Source organism: Coniosporium apollinis (assembly GCF_000281105.1).
Source record: "Coniosporium apollinis CBS 100218 chromosome Unknown supercont1.14, whole genome shotgun sequence".
NCBI lineage: Eukaryota > Fungi > Ascomycota > Dothideomycetes > Coniosporium > Coniosporium apollinis.
In genome coordinates, this window is record NW_006913276.1 from 393361 (window position 1) to 410976 (window position 17616).

Below are 17616 nucleotides of genomic sequence, written 5' to 3' on the forward strand. Positions count from 1 at the left end.
TTCTACGGCCATGGCCCAAAAAGCCGCGTTTTCCAGAGAACCATGACGTTGCCCAAGCATCGCACAGCGCCGAGCTTACTGCGCGAATTTCCCAGCCCCAAGCGGCAGATCGAAGTCTGTGATGACGCCGGGCGGCTCCTGGCGGCACGAGCGAGCCAAACGAGGGATCTTTCAAGAGTCTAGGCGTCGTCAGGGCCGGCCGTTTTTGGTACCGAAGTAAGCACGGTACGGTTCAAAGTCTGTTCCCGGCGAAGATGTTGCAATATCCTGGTGCACCAGCTGGGCTTTGAGGCACCACATGGGCCGGGAGGCTTTGGTGATTCGAGGGCACATTCTGGAAGATGGGCCAGCGCATGCAGGACTTCTCGGACCGTTGCAGGCCAGACAGATTGCGGGTTAACTAGGGGACAACGAAGGCAGCGGTTTGGTGTTTCGAGAAGACGGGAGGGAAGCATAGTCGCACGTGACAAGGCATATTGCCAAGATCGTGAACCTCCCGCAAAACGCGCATTGAGGACCACAGCACGCGCATTAGGCATGCCAACCTACCGCAAGGCAAGAGCCGACAACAGCATCAATGCCAAACCTGGACCTTCTCCTCCTCAAGGGGCCCTCGTCGGGCAACATTGCGCAGAGCCTTGATGACCTCCGCTACACGATCTTGACTACCGGAGTCCCGGCAAACAGCGATGGCATGGTAAACACCCACTCAGCACTTCACCCTTTGCGCCCACGCTGACAGCAACATCTTGACCTACAGTCTGAGCTCCGCATCTACATCTGGCTCATTCTCCTCAACGCGCCCCCCATCCGCTCAGAAATCTACCTCGACCTCGTCCGACAAGGCGCCTCACCCGCCTACGCCAAGATCCGCAATGACACCTTCCGCACGCTCGCGACCGACCCTCTCTTCCGGCGGCGCGTAACCGAGAACAGCCTGACACGGGTCCTAAACGCCGTAGCCTGGAAACTGCACGATGCGCACGAGGCGCGCGTGAACGGGTGGATGTCACCGCCGACACTCTCGATGCACAACGGCGACTTCGGCGGCAGCCCGGACGTGTCGCTGCGGTCGCGGAGCTCGCTGGCCGGAACAGTCACCGAGGGCAGCGAGGCCGGCGCAGGCGCGCACGAGACCATGGTTGGGTACGTGCAGGGGATGAACGTGCTGGCGGCGCCGTTCCTGTACGCCGCGCGCAGCGAGACGGAGGCGTTCGTCGCGTTCGAGCGCTTCATCACGCGCGAGGTGCCGGGGTACGTGCGGGGGAGTATGGACGGCGTGCACAAGGGGCTTGCGCTCGTAGATGCTGTGCTTGAGATTGTGGACCCCAAGCTGTCGAAGCATCTGTTGGGCAAGGGGATGAAGGCAGAGATATATGCTTTTGCGTCGGTGCTAACTATGTGTGCGTGTACGCCGCCGCTGCCGGAGGTCCTGCTGTTATGGGACTTTTTGCTGGCGTACGGGAGCCACTTGAATATTCTGTGCATTGTGGCCCAGTTGGTTCTCATCCGGGACCAGATCTTGGGCAGCCCTAGGTAAGGTTTGGCTGAGAATTTGAGCAACGATCGGCTGCTAACACTCGTCCAGTCCGAATCAAGTACTCCGCCAGCTGCCGCCCCTGCAGGCTTCGAAGGTCTCTGCAATTGCGCTGACGTTTGTGCCGAAGATACCGGAAGATGTCTATGAGCAGATCGTCAATCATGCCAAGTGATGTGAACATGAGCGACGTTCGACTGTAATGCTTGGTAGAGGGTCGGTACAATTTCTTCAAGGGTGACGGACACTTCAGGCCGCACCATCTTTATTTCGTTGCGATACCCAATGTTCGTATTTGGCCTACTTGGCGAAAAGTGAAGGTGAGGACAAAGGATCTAATATCACATTGTACAAAACTTAGACAAGCGAACACTATTTACACGCTACGTTCGGTCTGCCGTAGAGATCAAGCGCCTCCACGATCTGGAAGTACTACTTAGAAGCTGACAGGTCCATTAACATCCGTTCCATTGAGAACCACCAACGCTATATAACTGAGGAGTTACACAAGGACTTGACTATCAGAAAAGTGGGCAAGTCGTCCCACGGGCACGAGGGCTTAGGACACGAACTCCATGCTGCACTAGAGCAGCGGTGAAAATTCCGTAGCGGAGCATAATTCCACAAAGGCTGATGCAGTGAATGAGCACCGAACGGATCGGAAGACTGCGTTTTCAATGGATGTGACGGTCTTTTGCACTCTGGTTTTCATGCCATTCCAGCTCTATCTTCAGTCCTCGCCTTGGACAATAAACGAGAAGTTTCTGAGTGAACGCAGTGCGCGCGAGGCCTTATTGATAAATCAGCAGCTCATGGCATCTGTCAATCTGCAATAGCTTTTAGTTAGCGAAACACTTTCTCTCATAGATGCATGACGCGCTTTTGCAGAAGCAAGTATCTCAGAGACCCGTTTTATAAGCAGCGACGGCCGGCATTTGTCGATACTAGCCATACCTTTTCCGGCTCTTCCTATAAGAAATTTGAGGGTGAAGATATCTCATCATTATAATCCGGGCAAAGGTGAAATACGGGGTTAAACTTACTAGTCTCTTGTACGGGATTCAGGAGAATTCTAGCCGGATGTATGGGGGGTCTGGATGCTCATGCATGTGGTTTCGCCGTCAGCCGGCCGCGATCGAAGCAGGTACATTCTTTCAAGAAGGATGCTGAGCGACGCCTGCTAGGGAACAGAAAAAACGTAGATCCATTACAGCAATCAGCGCGCTGTGAAATCCCTAATTTGTTGTAGACAGGCTCAATAATCTGACGGACGCTAAGAGGCCTCGGAGGGTTCGCATTGGTCAGACCACTGGGCTGTTCTCAAGGCATTTAGTCGTAAGACTCGATCGTCTGTGATTGGGACTTATAGAAGCAAAATGATGAAGACTGACAACTTTCATCTCGACATCAAAAAAGTCTTGGGATGGCGCCGGAGAGCGGGTAAACGTTGATGCGTCTTGAAGGGACATTGAACTGGTGTTTCATAACTCAACCCATCCCATGCGGATGAGGCTCACAAAGCTGTTGAGAAGCCGAGATCGAAACCACCTGCAGGTTCTTTATGAACTGGTAGCCAATCTCCAGTCTGCCTATTGGCACTTGATTTCTTGAACACCGAGGCGACAAGCTGACATCTTTGTAGCACTTAGAAAGGGCCAATGAGAGGGCTGGCTGACCGGCCAATAGTCAGCCTTATGCGCATCCCGAGACGCGGCTTTCGGAGTCCGAACAGGTGGGAATATATTTAGCTGCATATATATATCCAAGTGGATGCGCGGCTGAGTAGGCCTGCTACGTCTTCTCCCGCTCTCCTGTCGTTACCTCTCAATTGCTTTGAAGATCGCATAGAATTGCTGGTCCGTTTCGCTCGAAACAGCTTCTCCGGCATCTATCTTAAAACCGAAGTCAGCGCCCTCGGACCGCCCTACCCAATCCGCCGTGTCCGCAGCACACGCACTCATACCCGCAGCCCCTTCTCTTCAAACCCCCCCGAGGACCCCTAAACATGGCACCCCAGCCCAACGGCACCACCCCCGACCCCACCCTCCACTCCCCCCGTCTCCTCTGCCTGCACGGAGGCGGCGTAACCGGCGACATATTCCGCGCGCAATCACGCGCTCTAATCTCGCGCCTCAGTCCGACCTTCCGCCTCGTCTTCGCCGACGGCCCTTTCTTCTGCGATCCGGGCCCCGGCATCGTGCCCGTATACGCCGACTGGGGCCCCTACCGGCGCTGGCTGCGCTGGCTGCCCACCCACGCGGAGGTAGACGCCGAGACGGCGATCGAGGAGGTTTTCTATAATATCCGCACCGCGATGGACGAGGATACGGCGAGGGGAGCAAGCGGGGAGTGGGTCGGCGTTATGGGGTTTAGCCAGGGTGCGAAGATGGCGGCGAGTTTGTTGTATGAGCAGCAGGTGCGGGAGGAGAAGCTCGGGAGCGAGATACCAGGGCCGTTGGGCGAGGGCGTGAGACTGAGGTTCGCGGTATGTATGGCGGGAAGGGCGCCGTTGGTTGCGCTGAGCGAGGAGGCGATGGGCGAGGATATGGTGGATGCGAGTCAGATTAGCGAGGGGTTTCAGTTTGGGGAGGGTGGGAGCAGGAGCGTACTGAGGCTGCCGTCGCTGCATGTGCATGGGCTGAAGGACGCGGGATTGCATCTGCATCGAAGGCTGTTGGAGCAGTATTGTGAGAAGGGGAGTACGACGTTGGTGGAGTGGGACGGAGATCATAGGATACCACTCAAGTCGAAGGATGCGGATTTGGTCACGAACGCGATATTCGATATTGCGAGGAAGACGGGAGTCTTAGAGTAGGTGCAGGTGTGTCTGGGCGGTGCATTGGCAAGGCGTTCTTTAGAGGGTTGTGATGGGCAATGGATCGAGGCATGTAGCGGTTTGATTTGACACGTCTTGGAGGATGCAGTCATCATGTTTTCGCGCCGAATGTTGCTGAAGATGCTCGGTTTTGATAGTCCAGCAAAACCAAGCGGGCGCACGATTGTCTCTCAGTACGTCCTAAGATCCAAGCGAGCGCTGGTATTGGATCCAAGAACACTAGCACTTTTTACAACCAGCTATAGCTGTCCTCTCCAATTGCTAAAACTACACGCGAGGAGCCATTAGCCGCTGAGACCGTCCATGAAACTCGAGTCGAAGCCCTTGAACGCCATACAGTATATGTCGCGAGAGAGAGAAGACGCGTAAAAGAACACACACGCCCGCTTCTGGTGTTCTACCAGGCATTGACATCGAAGTACTCCTCCCCAAAGAACGTGACGACCACGGTCCGGTCAGCAAACTTCCTACCAGCCAGGGCGCTCAGGGCTTTCCTGGCCGACTCCGGCGTGTCGTACTTGACGAAGATCTTGCCGACACCCGCGCCCTGGCGGCCACCACCCGGTCTCGGGATCTTCAACTCGAGCACTTGGCCGTATTTTTCGCATTCTTCTTTAACGTCCTCGCAGATTTCTATGGAGAGTCGGTTAGCTAATGCCACTCCAATATACGATCATATCACACACGAATGCTTACCTTCATACTCATCATTATCCATCAGCTCCTCCGCCGTGACCATGTTGAGAAGCTGCAGCACGCGACCCTCCTCTACATCATTGGACGTCGTCCCAGCAAGCATAGACATGGCATTGACACTTAGCTCCAAGCCAGCGGCTTGTTGCACGCCGACGCATGCCTTTTGTACCTTGAGATGTTCATCGCCAAGTTCCATGCCGTTGAGGCCTTCTACTGCGATATCTGTAGTGGCTGGGTCCACGTACTCGCAGAAGGCGATGCCCTATGACGGATCAGCAGGTGCACAAGATTAGAGCACGCCGAGACTTACCCGTGACTGCTCGGTGCCAGTGTCCTTTACGAGCGCGAATGCTTTGAGCTCGCCGAACGAGGTAAGTAGTTCCATCACCTGTTCTTCGCTGAGATATGTGGGGATGTGCGTGATGAGGATCTTGTTCGCGCTATCTTTCACAATGTTCGAGACCACGCCTTGCTGATAATCCGCGTCCTCCGATACAGCCGGCACGATGTAGTCCTTGGGTCGGCGGATCGTGAGTCCTGCGGTATCGCCGTTGGCGTTGCCGTTGGTGGTCTCCATGTTATCGTTGTCCTCCATGGTGATGCCATCAAGCGCCAAGGCCACAGTAGCATCCTCTGAAGTCTTGAACTCAAGTAAGGCAAAAGATTTGTCCTTCGAGATTTGAGCGGAGAGACATGGATCTACGCCAACGACAACGTTCAGACCATTGAGCTGCAGGTTGAAGAAGTCGTTGATGGTTTCGTCGGTTGCTGTTGAGGGGAAGTTGTACACGAACAAGCGCTTCGCTTGTCGAGAATTGGACGGTTTTAGGGCTGAGTTGCCAGCAGAGCCAGCAGGCTGGTTCATGAACGCCTGGAGGCGGCTGGGATCCATTGGTTGCTGGCGGGGTGCGCCGGGCAGTGGGAACATGCCAGAAAGCTTCGCCTGCTCTGCCGTAACATTCTCGTAGCCGGGTGGCTTGATGTCCCACTGAGTCAACCGTCGCTTGCGCTCAAGAACGGGTACAACGTCAGTGAGGTCCGGCGTGGGCTCCTTCTTCTTCGGCGGCGGGGATGCGCTCCTCTTCCTCTCCTGCTTGGGCCCGCCGCCAGGGCCTTCGCGTTCCCGTCTACCTCGTCCGCCTCGGTCTTCGAACAGATCTCGGTCGCGCCTCGGCGGCCTTTCTTCGTCTTCTCTCCTGTCTCTCCTCGCCCCTCGGTCCCTATCCCAGCCTCGTTCCTCCCGCCTGTCTCTACCAGAATAGCGCTCTTCCCGTTCCCGCTCCCTGTAGTCGCGACTCGACGAGTAGGTGTCAACTTCGTACTCCCGTCGAGAACTGCGGTGTCCTGGTGACCTCGACCTACGGCGGCCGCTGCCTTTGTCGCGGTCTCGACGATCATCGCGGCCTCCTCGCGACGACTTCCTAGTTAGTTGGGAGTATGCGCAGCTCGGGTGCGAGTAGCTTACATAGTGGTCGCGCGAAGATCCGTGTCGGCCGCTGTCTGCTCATCGTGGAATCAGCAAACCTGTGCATAAAAACGGTATGGGGGCTTGTTACTAACCTCGCGAAGAATATGTGTCGCCGTTCATGTTGACGAGGGTCTAACCCAACCACGGGCTGTATGCGAAGAAAAGGTGACCAACTGTCGTCAGGGTTTTCGTGTAGAGAATTGCTATTCGCAAGTTGTTCCCTGAGTCTGTCAACGGCATGGACTAGTGGATGATGGATGGTGGATGGGGTGGGCAAGTGCTTTGCAGTGTTTCGGAGGTGAACAGACTGTGAACAGGCAGACTGAGGCTCTGCAGCTTGAGACGGCGCTAGTGATTCTCGCCTGCGGAAAACCTCCCGACGCGATTGGTGGAAGCGTGCTTGACGCGCTCCGTCAATCCAAAGTCGCGTTTCCCTGAGTGCAACAACCAGCTATATCAATCATTGTGAATCACTAGTTGCACTATGAGCAGTCTCCGAGTCACCGAATGGCACAGACTGCCTGTGAGCCTTCGAGAACTCTGCATCAACACCACCCTCCGCTGCGGCCAATCGTTCAGGTGAGCCGCATGCCCGAACCCTCCTATACCACGCGATTACTGACAGAAAGAGTTCAGATGGAGGAAGTCTGCCGACGACGAATGGTCATGTGCTCTACATGGTCGCATACTCTCTTTGAAACAAGACCCTGAATACCTCCATTACCGCGCCATCTTTCCATCAACCCCTGCTCTCCCCACGCCGCCTCCCTCCACTGCTGTATCAGTCGCAGAGTCTGCACCGCCGGACGTGGACGACACCCTCGACTTCGTCAAACACTACCTTAATCTCGGCCCAAACCTTACAGAGCTCTACGAGCAATGGGCGTCCGCAGATCAAAACTTCAAGAAGAAGGCGCCGAAGTTTGCCGGTGTCCGAATACTGAAGCAGGATGCCTGGGAAACGCTTGTCGGCTTCATATGCAGCAGCAACAACAACATAGCTCGCATCTCCCAGATGATGGAGAAGCTTTGCATACACTACGGACCCCTGATAGGACACATCGGGTCTCAAGCATTCCATGATTTCCCACCCCCGAGTGCTCTGACTGACCCGAAGGTGGAGCAACACCTCAGACAGCTGGGTTTCGGCTATCGGGCGAAGTATCTGTACCAAACAGCTGTCATGGTGGCGAAAGACAAGGGTGAGGGCTGGCTGGACAGCCTGCGCAACCCCGAAAGCCCGCTTCTTGGCATGAAAGCGCAGCCCGCAGGGGACATGATAGAAGGAGGTCGCGAAGGTTATAGAGAAGCGCATGAAGAGCTGTTAGCGCTCCAGGGCGTTGGACCCAAAGTTGCGGATTGTGTCTGCTTGATGGGTTTGGGTTGGGGCGAAGCTGTGCCTGTAGATACCCACGGTAAGTGCCCTGAATCCATTCTGTAGGCTTCCTCTTCTGACATGTCGACAGTCTGGCAGATAGCGCAGCGTGATTACAAGTTTGGCAAAGGCAAGCACAGTAGCTTGACAAAGGCGACATACGACGCGGTGGCCAATCGCTTCCGTAGCCTGTGGGGCAAAGAAGCTGGCTGGGCGCATTCGGTGCTTTTCACAGCTGATCTGAAAGCGTTCGCTGAGCGGCTTGTGGCCAAAGTGGATGAGAAAGTGGAAACTCAAGCAGTCAAACTAGAATCTGACGGTACAGTTGCCGTGCAACCTCTAATCAAGGAGGAGGTTGTCGCAACGAAACGTATAAAGAGGGAGCTTGAGGAGAAGGAAAATCCTGTTTTGGAGGTACACGAGAAGGTCGTGAGGAGAACCAAAAGGAACAGAAGATTGTAACTACACCAATGTGTAGGACTGTTCATAGATGCCTGTTAAGCGGGATATTTGAAGTCACGATATATCAATGTCTTTCGATTTGTATAGCTAGTTGCCCTCGCATTTCGCATAATTGCACGGGGTAGATTGACTCGCAGGACGCTTCGAAGTGACTCAAGCCTTCAAATTCTATACATACCGACCGTAAACCCAAGCCATTTCATCCTCGGATACCCACGACGGAGGCAGCAATCCCTACCTCAACTAAATCACTCATCTAGCAGCTCCTCGTAAAACCTGTCGGCGAATCATCCTTGCTCTTCTCTTGTAACGAGGGCTGAAAATTTCACGAGCTGTACATTTGGATACCTAGGGCCGCAGTTAAACATACGTCACTCGTCCTCCCCATATATCAGCGCACGTGAACGACTTCAGATTTGCCTTGACCAAGTTGTCATCCGCTAGGTGCTCAACTGTTAGAAACAGACATTAACCTAGGGATCGCTTCAAATCCAGTCCCTGTCAAGCGCTTGACACGGAAGCACGAAGCGCAAGATGGCCGAACCAAGCCAGCGCCGACCAAAATACTTCCGCAATGATGCGCCGCTATCAAGAAGAGATCCCTATAAGCAGCTGACAGCCTCTTTGACGCGTCTCGTCAATGAGTACCCCCCGGACAAGATCCCACCAGGCGGCGGTCTCTATTACGGGCCAATCTCAGTCGCATACCTCTTCTTCGTCCTGCAACGCCACTACGAAGAGCTCACCATCGGCGATTTTCCCCTCGGCACGTGGTCCGCAGCCTACCTCGAGCTCGCCCAAGCTCACATGAAAGAGTACCCCGGCCCTAAGATCAGCAGATGCGGCATCAGCGACGACATCATGGCGCTTCTGGCAATCGGCGCCGCGTCTGCTAAGGACGCGGACATGGTGACGGAGCTGTGCAACTACGCTGCCGTGGCCACGGACGAGGATGCCTCTAATGAATGGCTGTATGGTCGCGCGGGGTACCTCTATCTTCTGCGCCTTGCTAAAGCCTCCTTTCCCGATGATGATAAGGTCTTGGACATGATCGATGACACGGCGGACGAGGTCATCGAAGCCATCATGGAGTCACCACGGCCCTGGAAATGGCATGGCAAGGCTTATGTCGGCGCGGTCCACGGAGCAGTTGGCATCATCACGCAGATTGTCCTCACAGATCCCACCTGGGCGCCGAAGCTCGAGGCAGATCTCGGCGCATTGCTCAGTTACCAGTTCGAGAGCGGCAACTGGCCTTCCTCCATCCCACCAGGTCGAGATCGCCTCGTCCAGTTCTGCCACGGCGCGCCTGGCGTGGTGGCCTCGCTGGTGTCTATAAAAGAGCACTTCCCGAACCTTAAAGCCCGCATCGACAAGGCGATTGAGAAAGGCAGAGAGTGCATATTAGAGCGCGGCCTGCTAACCAAGGAGCCTTGTCTCTGTCACGGCATCTCAGGCAACGCCCTGGCGCTGGATGACAAGGAATTTGAGCATTTCTTGACTTACACCACCGGCCACGAGATCAAGAGCTTGGAGAAGGATGGCATGCTGGAGAAGTCAGATGATCCTAGCTCGCTGTGGTGTGGAGAGGCCGGAAGGGCGTGGACGTGGGCGGTGGCAGATAAAGGTCTTGACAAGTTGTTCCTGGGCTACAATGATATCTGATTCGGAACGGCGATGGTTGAGCGACGGTGATGGAAGCTATGAGTCTATGAATGCATGGCAAACGGGTAGTCTACGAATGGCTCTAGCAATGCAGTTACAGGAAGAGACAAGTCTCAAGTGCTGAGGAACCCAACAGGACGGGTTCTCTTAGGAAGGGGGTTCACTATCGACACGTAGGTGCGTTTGTCCTGTGTATATGCGACCATGGAAACGAAAAACACGAGTGATACACCTGTTTGCTTTCTTTTGCTGTATTATATAAGAATAAGAAGATCTATAAGCCTAACAGGAAGAAAACCCTTCGTATAGAGGCATGTAACCTCGGAATAACAGAAGATCCGAACGCTAGGGAACATCAAGTTCAAACCGTGACCTGAATCTATTAGATCTTTATAAGATAGAGAAAAGATAATAATATTACGCCTTAGTACTGCAATCCGGTAAGTTCTTCTCCGGAACGAGGTCCGATAAGATCTCTTCTAGATGACGGAAGAGAGTGAAGTGACTGTCGCCTTCAAACTCCCGGAGGACACTGTGAGGCAGGCGCTCTACCATATACCGCACCATCCGCACCGGCGCATTCTTATCCTGCGTTCCATGCCACAGCTGAATATTGTCATATGCGACGTCCTCGAATCTGAACCCCCAGTCCTGCGTCAACAGCTGCGTCTCAAGCACAAAACCCTCAGCGCCCTGTGCAAAACCCTCAAAGGCCATGCGTAGTACCCGCTTCCTCCGTTCTTCAATTGTTGAGCCCCTCTCATGTTCCTGCTCGACTTTATTTAGCCAATCGTCAATCCACCTACTTGCCGGGCGGGTAGCCAGGCCCCTTCTGAGCGTCCCCACCAGCACGTCCGTCAGCGCTCTAAGCCCACCAGGCCAGTATTTCGCTGCCAAATACACTGCCCGCGACGACAGTGGCACATCCTGCGTCCCCGCTTGCCACGGTCCCGCTCCGGCCATGATGCCAACAGCGGACAACATCTCACGTGGCAGCGCGTGTGCGCACGCCAGTGCATATGGGCCGCCGCCGGAGCCGCCCAGAACCGCGAAGCGGGATAAGCCAAGGTGGTGGGCGAGAGCTCGCACATCGGCGGGCCAGTCCGTGATGCGGCGGTGGGGTTGGAAGGTGGAGAGGCCGAAGCCGGGGCGGTCGGGGACGATGACGCGGAGGTGGCGGCGGTGAGCCAGATGGTCGACGCCTTGGGCCTCGAGGCGCGACGAGGGAAACCCGTGGAAGAACATGAGCGGGTAGCCGGTTTGGCAGCCATATTCGGCGTAGCCCAGGACGCGGCCGCCTGTGAGGAGGAGGGTTTGATCGTCCCTCGCGCTGATTGTACTAACGCGTCGCGATATAGTGGTGGGTAGATTATTGCGCGCCGATAAGGGAAGGCGTATCCTCGACCATATAGGTGTCTTCATACTCCAAGCCGGGACCGAGATTGATGGCACGCGGTCTTGATTGATAGGATGTAGTTGCTCTCCCGAAAAGTATCCAAATCACGTGCCACAGACCGTGCTCCACCACCAACCCACGCGGTGAGGGTATATAATCGCCGCATTCATTTATCATGGATTTAATAAAAAGACGTAAGGTAATAATACAAGCGCGCATTGCGACACTAATGCTTAGGCCTCGGTTTGGAGCCATATTGGTGGTGGTTAACTAAAAAGTCATCCAGAAACGAGCTGGCTGAGTTTGGTGATGGAGCACGGACTACGGCACGTGATTTGGATACTTTTCGGCCGGGAGAGTAAGTGCATAGAAAAGATGAGTGAATACGATAACGCACGTCACGGCTGCCCCTGACACGCGAGGTGCTCGGTACCGTAGATCCTAAGGTCGCCACCAGACATTGAGTTTCAGGGCCGACTCTCCTTGCCTTCGACGTCCGTGGACTTCAGCTTCAATGGTTCGCGACAAACCGCCGTGCGACAGCCAGTGAGCGTTGTACAGCCGCAATAAGAGCCAGGCCAGGCCGTAAGGCTTCATTTCTCAACTGACGGCGTTGCCGGGCGAGGGTCGAGGAACGTGATTGGACGCGCACGGGCTTCCTCTCCAATTTCCGCTCCGCACCGCTGCAGCAGAACGCGACACCAATGCGAGCGAGATGAAGGCAGTGAGCTGCTGATAGTGAACCGCAGGCCGACTCCCTTCATCCTCAGTTAATCTTCGTTCTGTCACTCTTTTGCAATTTGTCTTTCTCCCAGTCACTCGTTTGAAATTTGTCATTTCTGTTCTGTGCCGCGCTGTGCCTGCAGCAGGCCCTTGCCGATTCCCTCATCGGCACTCCACCTCCGGAGCCAATAGTGCCATCGCACCGCTTCCTGCCTCTCACTTTCCAACTTTGAACGTCGTCATATCCTGGGCCACACCTCAGCGACTCCTCATTTCCTGATCATCGCAACAATCGCACTCCTCCAGCGCAGGAGGCACCACCGTATTGCCGTCAGTACTCGCCGCGGCCAAGGCAATGAGGGAGTTTTCCTCGTCGCTCGGCTTGACGGTGGGCAAGCTCGGGACCCTACTTGTCGCAGCGTCATCATGCATCGTACCTGGAATCCGCGCAGTCCAATTCACCCGCATACCATCGCCGAATCTCGATCTTAATGGATTGGGTCGCGTTGCCGTCGCCGGCGATTTCGATGCCGTGTCGCTCTACCAGTACGAAGGTCAGACTGAAGCGAGTTTCAGCACGAATGGAAGCCAGTCGCTGCTTTCGCGATATCCGAACGGCGCATTCGCAGATCTAGGAGCAACGGACGGACACATCAGAGAGCTGTGTCCCTTCGTGCGAAGCGATGGAACTATGGCTGGAGTGATAATAGGCGGAAACTTCACGAGTGTGCAGGGTGTTGAAGCGCAGGGCATCGCATTCCTCGATACGAACACTGCAGAGATAACACCATTGCCTGGCTTGAGCGGTAGCGTGGCGGCGATATTATGCGACCAGGAAACCGACACCGTCTACGTTGGAGGCTCGTTTACCGGTGGAAATTCGACGAATGCGATAGCGTGGCGCGGCGCCTGGGACAATCTTCCCTTCGCAGGCTTCAATGGACCGGTCACCTCCATTACTAAGGCGCCTAGCGGAAACGTTGTATTTGGTGGAGCGTTCAATGGCTTGGGCAACATTAGCTTGCCTCAAAGTGGCCCAACCCCACAAGTTATTCCGGTTGGGTCGGCCAACATTACAGCAGGCTCATCGACCTCGACTGTCGGCTACATCAATCCGCGAAATATCGTCTGCAAGACGAGCGAATCCGACGGCCCCGGCAACACCTGGCTCCTCGCAGACAACACTCCAGGCTACTGGCAGGCAAGGTATCGGTTTGGTTTCCAGCCGACAAAGTTGCGCTTGTACAACACCCAAGTTGATGGCCGAGGGACGAGGACATGGATGCTCACAGCGCTGCCGCTCAATGGGATCATGAACCTTACCTACACTGGCGCTTCCGGCCGAGAAGAGTGGTGCACCAACGAATGCCCATTGCCGCGAAACAACGACACCTATCAGGACTTCACCTTTGCGAACGTTGTTGGCATGAACGGCTTTCGTATCGACATCTCAGCTTGGTATGGCCGCGGCGGCGGATTGAGCGGTATCGAGCTCTTCCAGGATGATATATATTCCTTTGCCATCAACGATTTCAATCAGCCAAACTGCGACGCCGTTAGCGAGGAAGCGCACTCCAGCGTCACCGGGCCGTGGACGGTTACGCCGTCTGGTACTACAACTTCTGACTACCTCACCGCGAGATTAACTGGACCCGACATTGGCCCGCTGTCCGCGAACGTCGTGTATCAGCCCGACATCAAACAGCCCGGGAACTACACAGTTACAATCTACACGCCAGGTTGTATTCAGGACCAGACCTGCCGCGAACGAGGCAGAGTGAACATTACAGGCATCATGGGCTCGGGAACTCGCGGGCCCAGTCAGCCGATAACTACGGAGCTTTTCCAGACGAACGATTTCGACAAGTACGATCAAGTTTATTACGGCTATATTGACCCAGCTTCCGATGTCTTCCAACCTACCGTCACTATCTCACCTGCCATCGGGCAGAGTGGACCGCTAACCATTGTGGCGCAGCGCGTACGCTTTGAGCTTCTAACAGCTGCCGGCGGTCTCAATGGCCTCTTTGAGTTCGATCCAAACCAGGCGGTCGTGGACGAAGACTTGTCGCAATCCAACATCAACACGGCCGGAATGAACCTGAATGCTGGTGCCCTAATCACATCCCTCGAGGCGCAAGATGACACTGTGTACGTCGCTGGCAATTTCCGCCAAGCCGATTACTACAACATCTTCTCCATCAGCGGTAATAACACAGAGAGTTTGCCGGGCGGCGGCTTGAACTCTGAGGTCTCGACCATGCTTCGAAACGGCAACACTCTGTATGTTGGCGGCCACTTCAACAACACACGCGACAATACCAGCGATGCGCTGAGTGGAGTTGCTGCGTATTCAATGTCAGACAATACCTGGGCGCCACTAGGCGCAGGCGTCAATGGCAACGTTTATTATATCGTACCGCTGGAGCTGAATGTTACTGAAAACCAGCCTGAGCTGTGCCTTGCCATCACTGGAGCCTTCACTCAAGTGCGAGCGTTTGGCGCCAACGCGTCTTACCCCGTCAACAACTTTGCTGTATGGGTACCCGGGCGCCAGAACTGGCTACGCAACCTTGGGGTTTCAACAATCTCCATCAGTGGGGAACTCATCGCTCATACGGATGTTCCTGGCTCCAGCCCTCTCTGGTCTGGGGCCATCTCGTCGCAGGTCTTCAGTGTCAGCGGTTCAGTCGGCCTTGGGAACTCGGGCAACTCGCTATGGCGGGTTCCAGCCAACATCCAGCCGCAGCAGGCCACTGTGCCCTCGCTGGTGGAAAAGCGCGCACTCAGTAGGCAGAACGTCACCGGTGCTGCGACTGGCATCATCTACACCGAGAACAATCTCAACATCACCATCCTCGGGGGCCACTTCACTGCGACTGCTTCAAACGGGTCGGACATCAACAACCTGGTCTTCATCAACGGGTCAAACTCCAACCAAGTTACTGGTGTTGGTAACGGGTTGGACGCTGATTCTGTCTTCCTTGCGCTGGGAACGCAGGGCACCACGCTCTTCGCTGGCGGCACGATCTCAGGGACGGTGAACGACGACGAAGTTAATGGCCTCATCGCATATGATCTCGCTGGCGCCAACTACGCGCCTAATCAACCTCCTCCGTTGACGGGCGAAGAGGTTGCAGTATTCACCATTGCGGCACAGCCTAATACTCAGTCCGTCTTCGTCGGAGGCAGTTTTGACTCCGCTGGCGACTTCGATTGCCCTGCTGTATGCGTCTACGATACCGCTCGGTCGCAGTGGATCAGTCCGGGGACTGGAATAGCTGGCAGCGTCGGATCAATGACTTGGGTCTCCAACAACCAGCTCATCATCGGCGGTAATCTCACGGTGGGCGGCAATGATACTTCTCTGGCTACGTATGACGCCGGTACCAGGGCCTTCACAGAGTTCACGAACGGCGGAGAGATTCCAGGCCCTGTGACTGCGTTGACGACCGCCAACAGTGACGGTACAGAGTTCTGGGTTGCAGGACAGACCGCCAGTGACTCGGCTTTCCTGCAAAGGTATGTCGATGGAGGTTGGCGGTCTGTAGGCGATACGCTAGGCACAGGCACCGTTATTAGGGGACTGCAGGTGTTTTCAACGACCTCGAACCACAGAGACGCAGAGCCTCTGCTGGAAAGAAATCAGGTCCTGCTCATTCTCGGCCAGATCAATGTTCCCAACTTCGGAACTGCCTCGGCTGTCTTGTTCAATGGCACGACCTTTACGCCCTTCCTGCTGACGACCACGGGTTCAAACTCCCCTGGCAGCTTGTCTACAACATTCGTACAGAACCCGCAAGGCTTCTTCAACGTCAGAAGTAAGTGATCCAATCCGCTTCGCTTTCCCGATGCCTCCATATTAACATACATGCAGGTAACCGCCTTGCCGTCGGCTTCGTCGTCCTGATTGGCCTCGCGATCGCTCTCGCGCTGATCTTCCTTCTCGTCGTCGCCGGCATCCTCGCCGAGCGTATACGCAGGAAGCGTGAAGGCTACATGCCCATCCAGACTCAGATGTTCGACAAAAACACAAACGTCAGCCGCATCCCGCCGGAGCACCTTTTCGGCAGTCTAGGGCCCGGAGGAGGCCGGTCGACGCCGGCGCGGTTATGACGACAGCAATTTGCATGACGCGATGTACAGCAGAAACATGGCGACGGCGTTTTCCGGCTTGCATGATTGTTTCGCTCACCTTCTCGCGCTCTTTTTCGAAAGGTCTCGAGGATCTAGTCATTCTGCGGCATCTAGGGACGGCGTTTACCGGGGTTTGTTTTTTCGACATACCTAGACCCACTCCTTTGAAGCGACCTTCCTTGTCTGTTTTTCGTTTTTTCCGATCGAGGTTGGCTGGCGGCCTCGATTCTATGATACCACAATGCGCCGGATCTTCTAATGTGTATTTCCTCTGCCCTCGTTTTGTCTGTCGATGTCTGCTGGTGGGGGTTTTCTTCTGCGAGATCGACTAGGTGGATAGCTTGGGGATGTGCTGTTGCGAGGATGTAGCCGCGCGCCTTTTGAGTTGATGCTGTGGCTGTGGCGGAGCTTCCTTCTCGCGCCGTGTGGCGGTCGTTGTAGTTAGGCATAATCGATGCGCTGAGGCGATACATGACCGACTAAGCTGTCCTTTTCGTATTTGACCCCTTCGTATTGCGACGTGTATGTATTCAGGTGACGCTGCACGTGCACAGATCGGTATGGGGTCCACTGCGGGAGCATGTCGCCCTCCCGCTGTCTCACGTCTACTGCTGGTTTCAAAATGTGCGGCCACCCGGCGATCACGAACATCAATCCCTCCCCCCTCGATTATCAAAGACTAAAACCACGTTTACACAACGATTCAACGCTTAGGATATAACTTAGTACTCTTAAAAGATGCAGTATAGCTGTAGCTGTTATATCTATATTTATCTTAGTATATTTTAAAGTATACGTGGTAGGAAAGCCTTAAGTATTCTAAAACTGCATATATAGGTAGTGGGGCGTGCGAGCTTTTGAAGAAAATTAAGTGCACCACAAAATCATATATTTTAAGGACTAGGAAGAGCAGCAGCGCTATATAGCTAATAATCTATTAACTGTTAGATAGCTACAGCTATACTATATCTTTTAATAGTATTGAGATATATCCTAAGTGTTGAATCGTCGTGTAAACTTAGTTTTGGTCTTTGACAATCGAGGGGGGGGGGGGTTGGATGAAGTTCATCCAAACTGGCCGCACATTTTGAACCCAGCAGTAAGCCCCACTACTCGCATGCGTGATAGCCGCGAAGCTGCATTAACGCTCAGCTACGTGCGAGCACTCGTATATAAAGCGAGCGCGGCCACTCCCATGAAGCTGCAGAAGCTTACCATCTGACGGTACTGATCGCTCGACCCGCTAACCTTCGCTGTGCCTACTTCTCTCCCACCTGAAAGACAGGGCTGCCTTCAGCCGCGTTCAGCGCACGCTGCCTTG

At 54.8% G+C, this 17616-nt stretch overlaps 7 protein-coding genes across 7 annotated transcripts; 5 read left to right on the forward strand and 2 right to left on the reverse strand.

The window, feature by feature from the left end:
* Window positions 1–577: 577 nt before the first annotated feature.
* On the forward strand, window positions 578–1712 carry W97_03509 (uncharacterized protein; the record flags this gene model as incomplete). The annotated part of the gene is made up of 3 exons (XM_007781405.1): window positions 578–697; window positions 761–1536; window positions 1589–1712. 3 exons carry the CDS (start codon window positions 578–580, stop codon window positions 1710–1712), a joined length of 1020 nt encoding a protein of 339 aa, XP_007779595.1.
* A 1830-nt stretch (window positions 1713–3542) lies between these two features.
* Window positions 3543–4352, forward strand: W97_03510 (uncharacterized protein; the record flags this gene model as incomplete). Its single annotated transcript, XM_007781406.1, has 1 exon — window positions 3543–4352. One exon carries the CDS (start codon window positions 3543–3545, stop codon window positions 4350–4352), a length of 810 nt encoding a protein of 269 aa, XP_007779596.1.
* A 418-nt stretch (window positions 4353–4770) lies between these two features.
* Window positions 4771–6657, reverse strand: W97_03511 (uncharacterized protein; the record flags this gene model as incomplete). Its single annotated transcript, XM_007781407.1, has 4 exons — window positions 4771–5006; window positions 5070–5331; window positions 5380–6569; window positions 6630–6657. The coding sequence occupies 4 exons, from the start codon at window positions 6655–6657 to the stop codon at window positions 4771–4773; spliced, it is 1716 nt and encodes a 571-aa protein (XP_007779597.1).
* A 364-nt stretch (window positions 6658–7021) lies between these two features.
* Window positions 7022–8374, forward strand: W97_03512 (N-glycosylase/DNA lyase; the record flags this gene model as incomplete). The annotated part of the gene is made up of 3 exons (XM_007781408.1): window positions 7022–7116; window positions 7174–7952; window positions 8004–8374. The coding sequence occupies 3 exons, from the start codon at window positions 7022–7024 to the stop codon at window positions 8372–8374; spliced, it is 1245 nt and encodes a 414-aa protein (XP_007779598.1).
* Window positions 8375–8908: 534 nt separating this feature from the next.
* On the forward strand, window positions 8909–10039 carry W97_03513 (uncharacterized protein; the record flags this gene model as incomplete). Its single annotated transcript, XM_007781409.1, has 1 exon — window positions 8909–10039. One exon carries the CDS (start codon window positions 8909–8911, stop codon window positions 10037–10039), a length of 1131 nt encoding a protein of 376 aa, XP_007779599.1.
* A 417-nt stretch (window positions 10040–10456) lies between these two features.
* W97_03514 (uncharacterized protein) lies at window positions 10457–11461 on the reverse strand (the record flags this gene model as incomplete). Its single annotated transcript, XM_007781410.1, has 1 exon — window positions 10457–11461. The coding sequence occupies one exon, from the start codon at window positions 11459–11461 to the stop codon at window positions 10457–10459; it is 1005 nt and encodes a 334-aa protein (XP_007779600.1).
* Window positions 11462–12513: 1052 nt separating this feature from the next.
* Window positions 12514–16274, forward strand: W97_03515 (uncharacterized protein; the record flags this gene model as incomplete). Its single annotated transcript, XM_007781411.1, has 2 exons — window positions 12514–15979; window positions 16036–16274. 2 exons carry the CDS (start codon window positions 12514–12516, stop codon window positions 16272–16274), a joined length of 3705 nt encoding a protein of 1234 aa, XP_007779601.1.
* Window positions 16275–17616: the final 1342 nt, after the last annotated feature.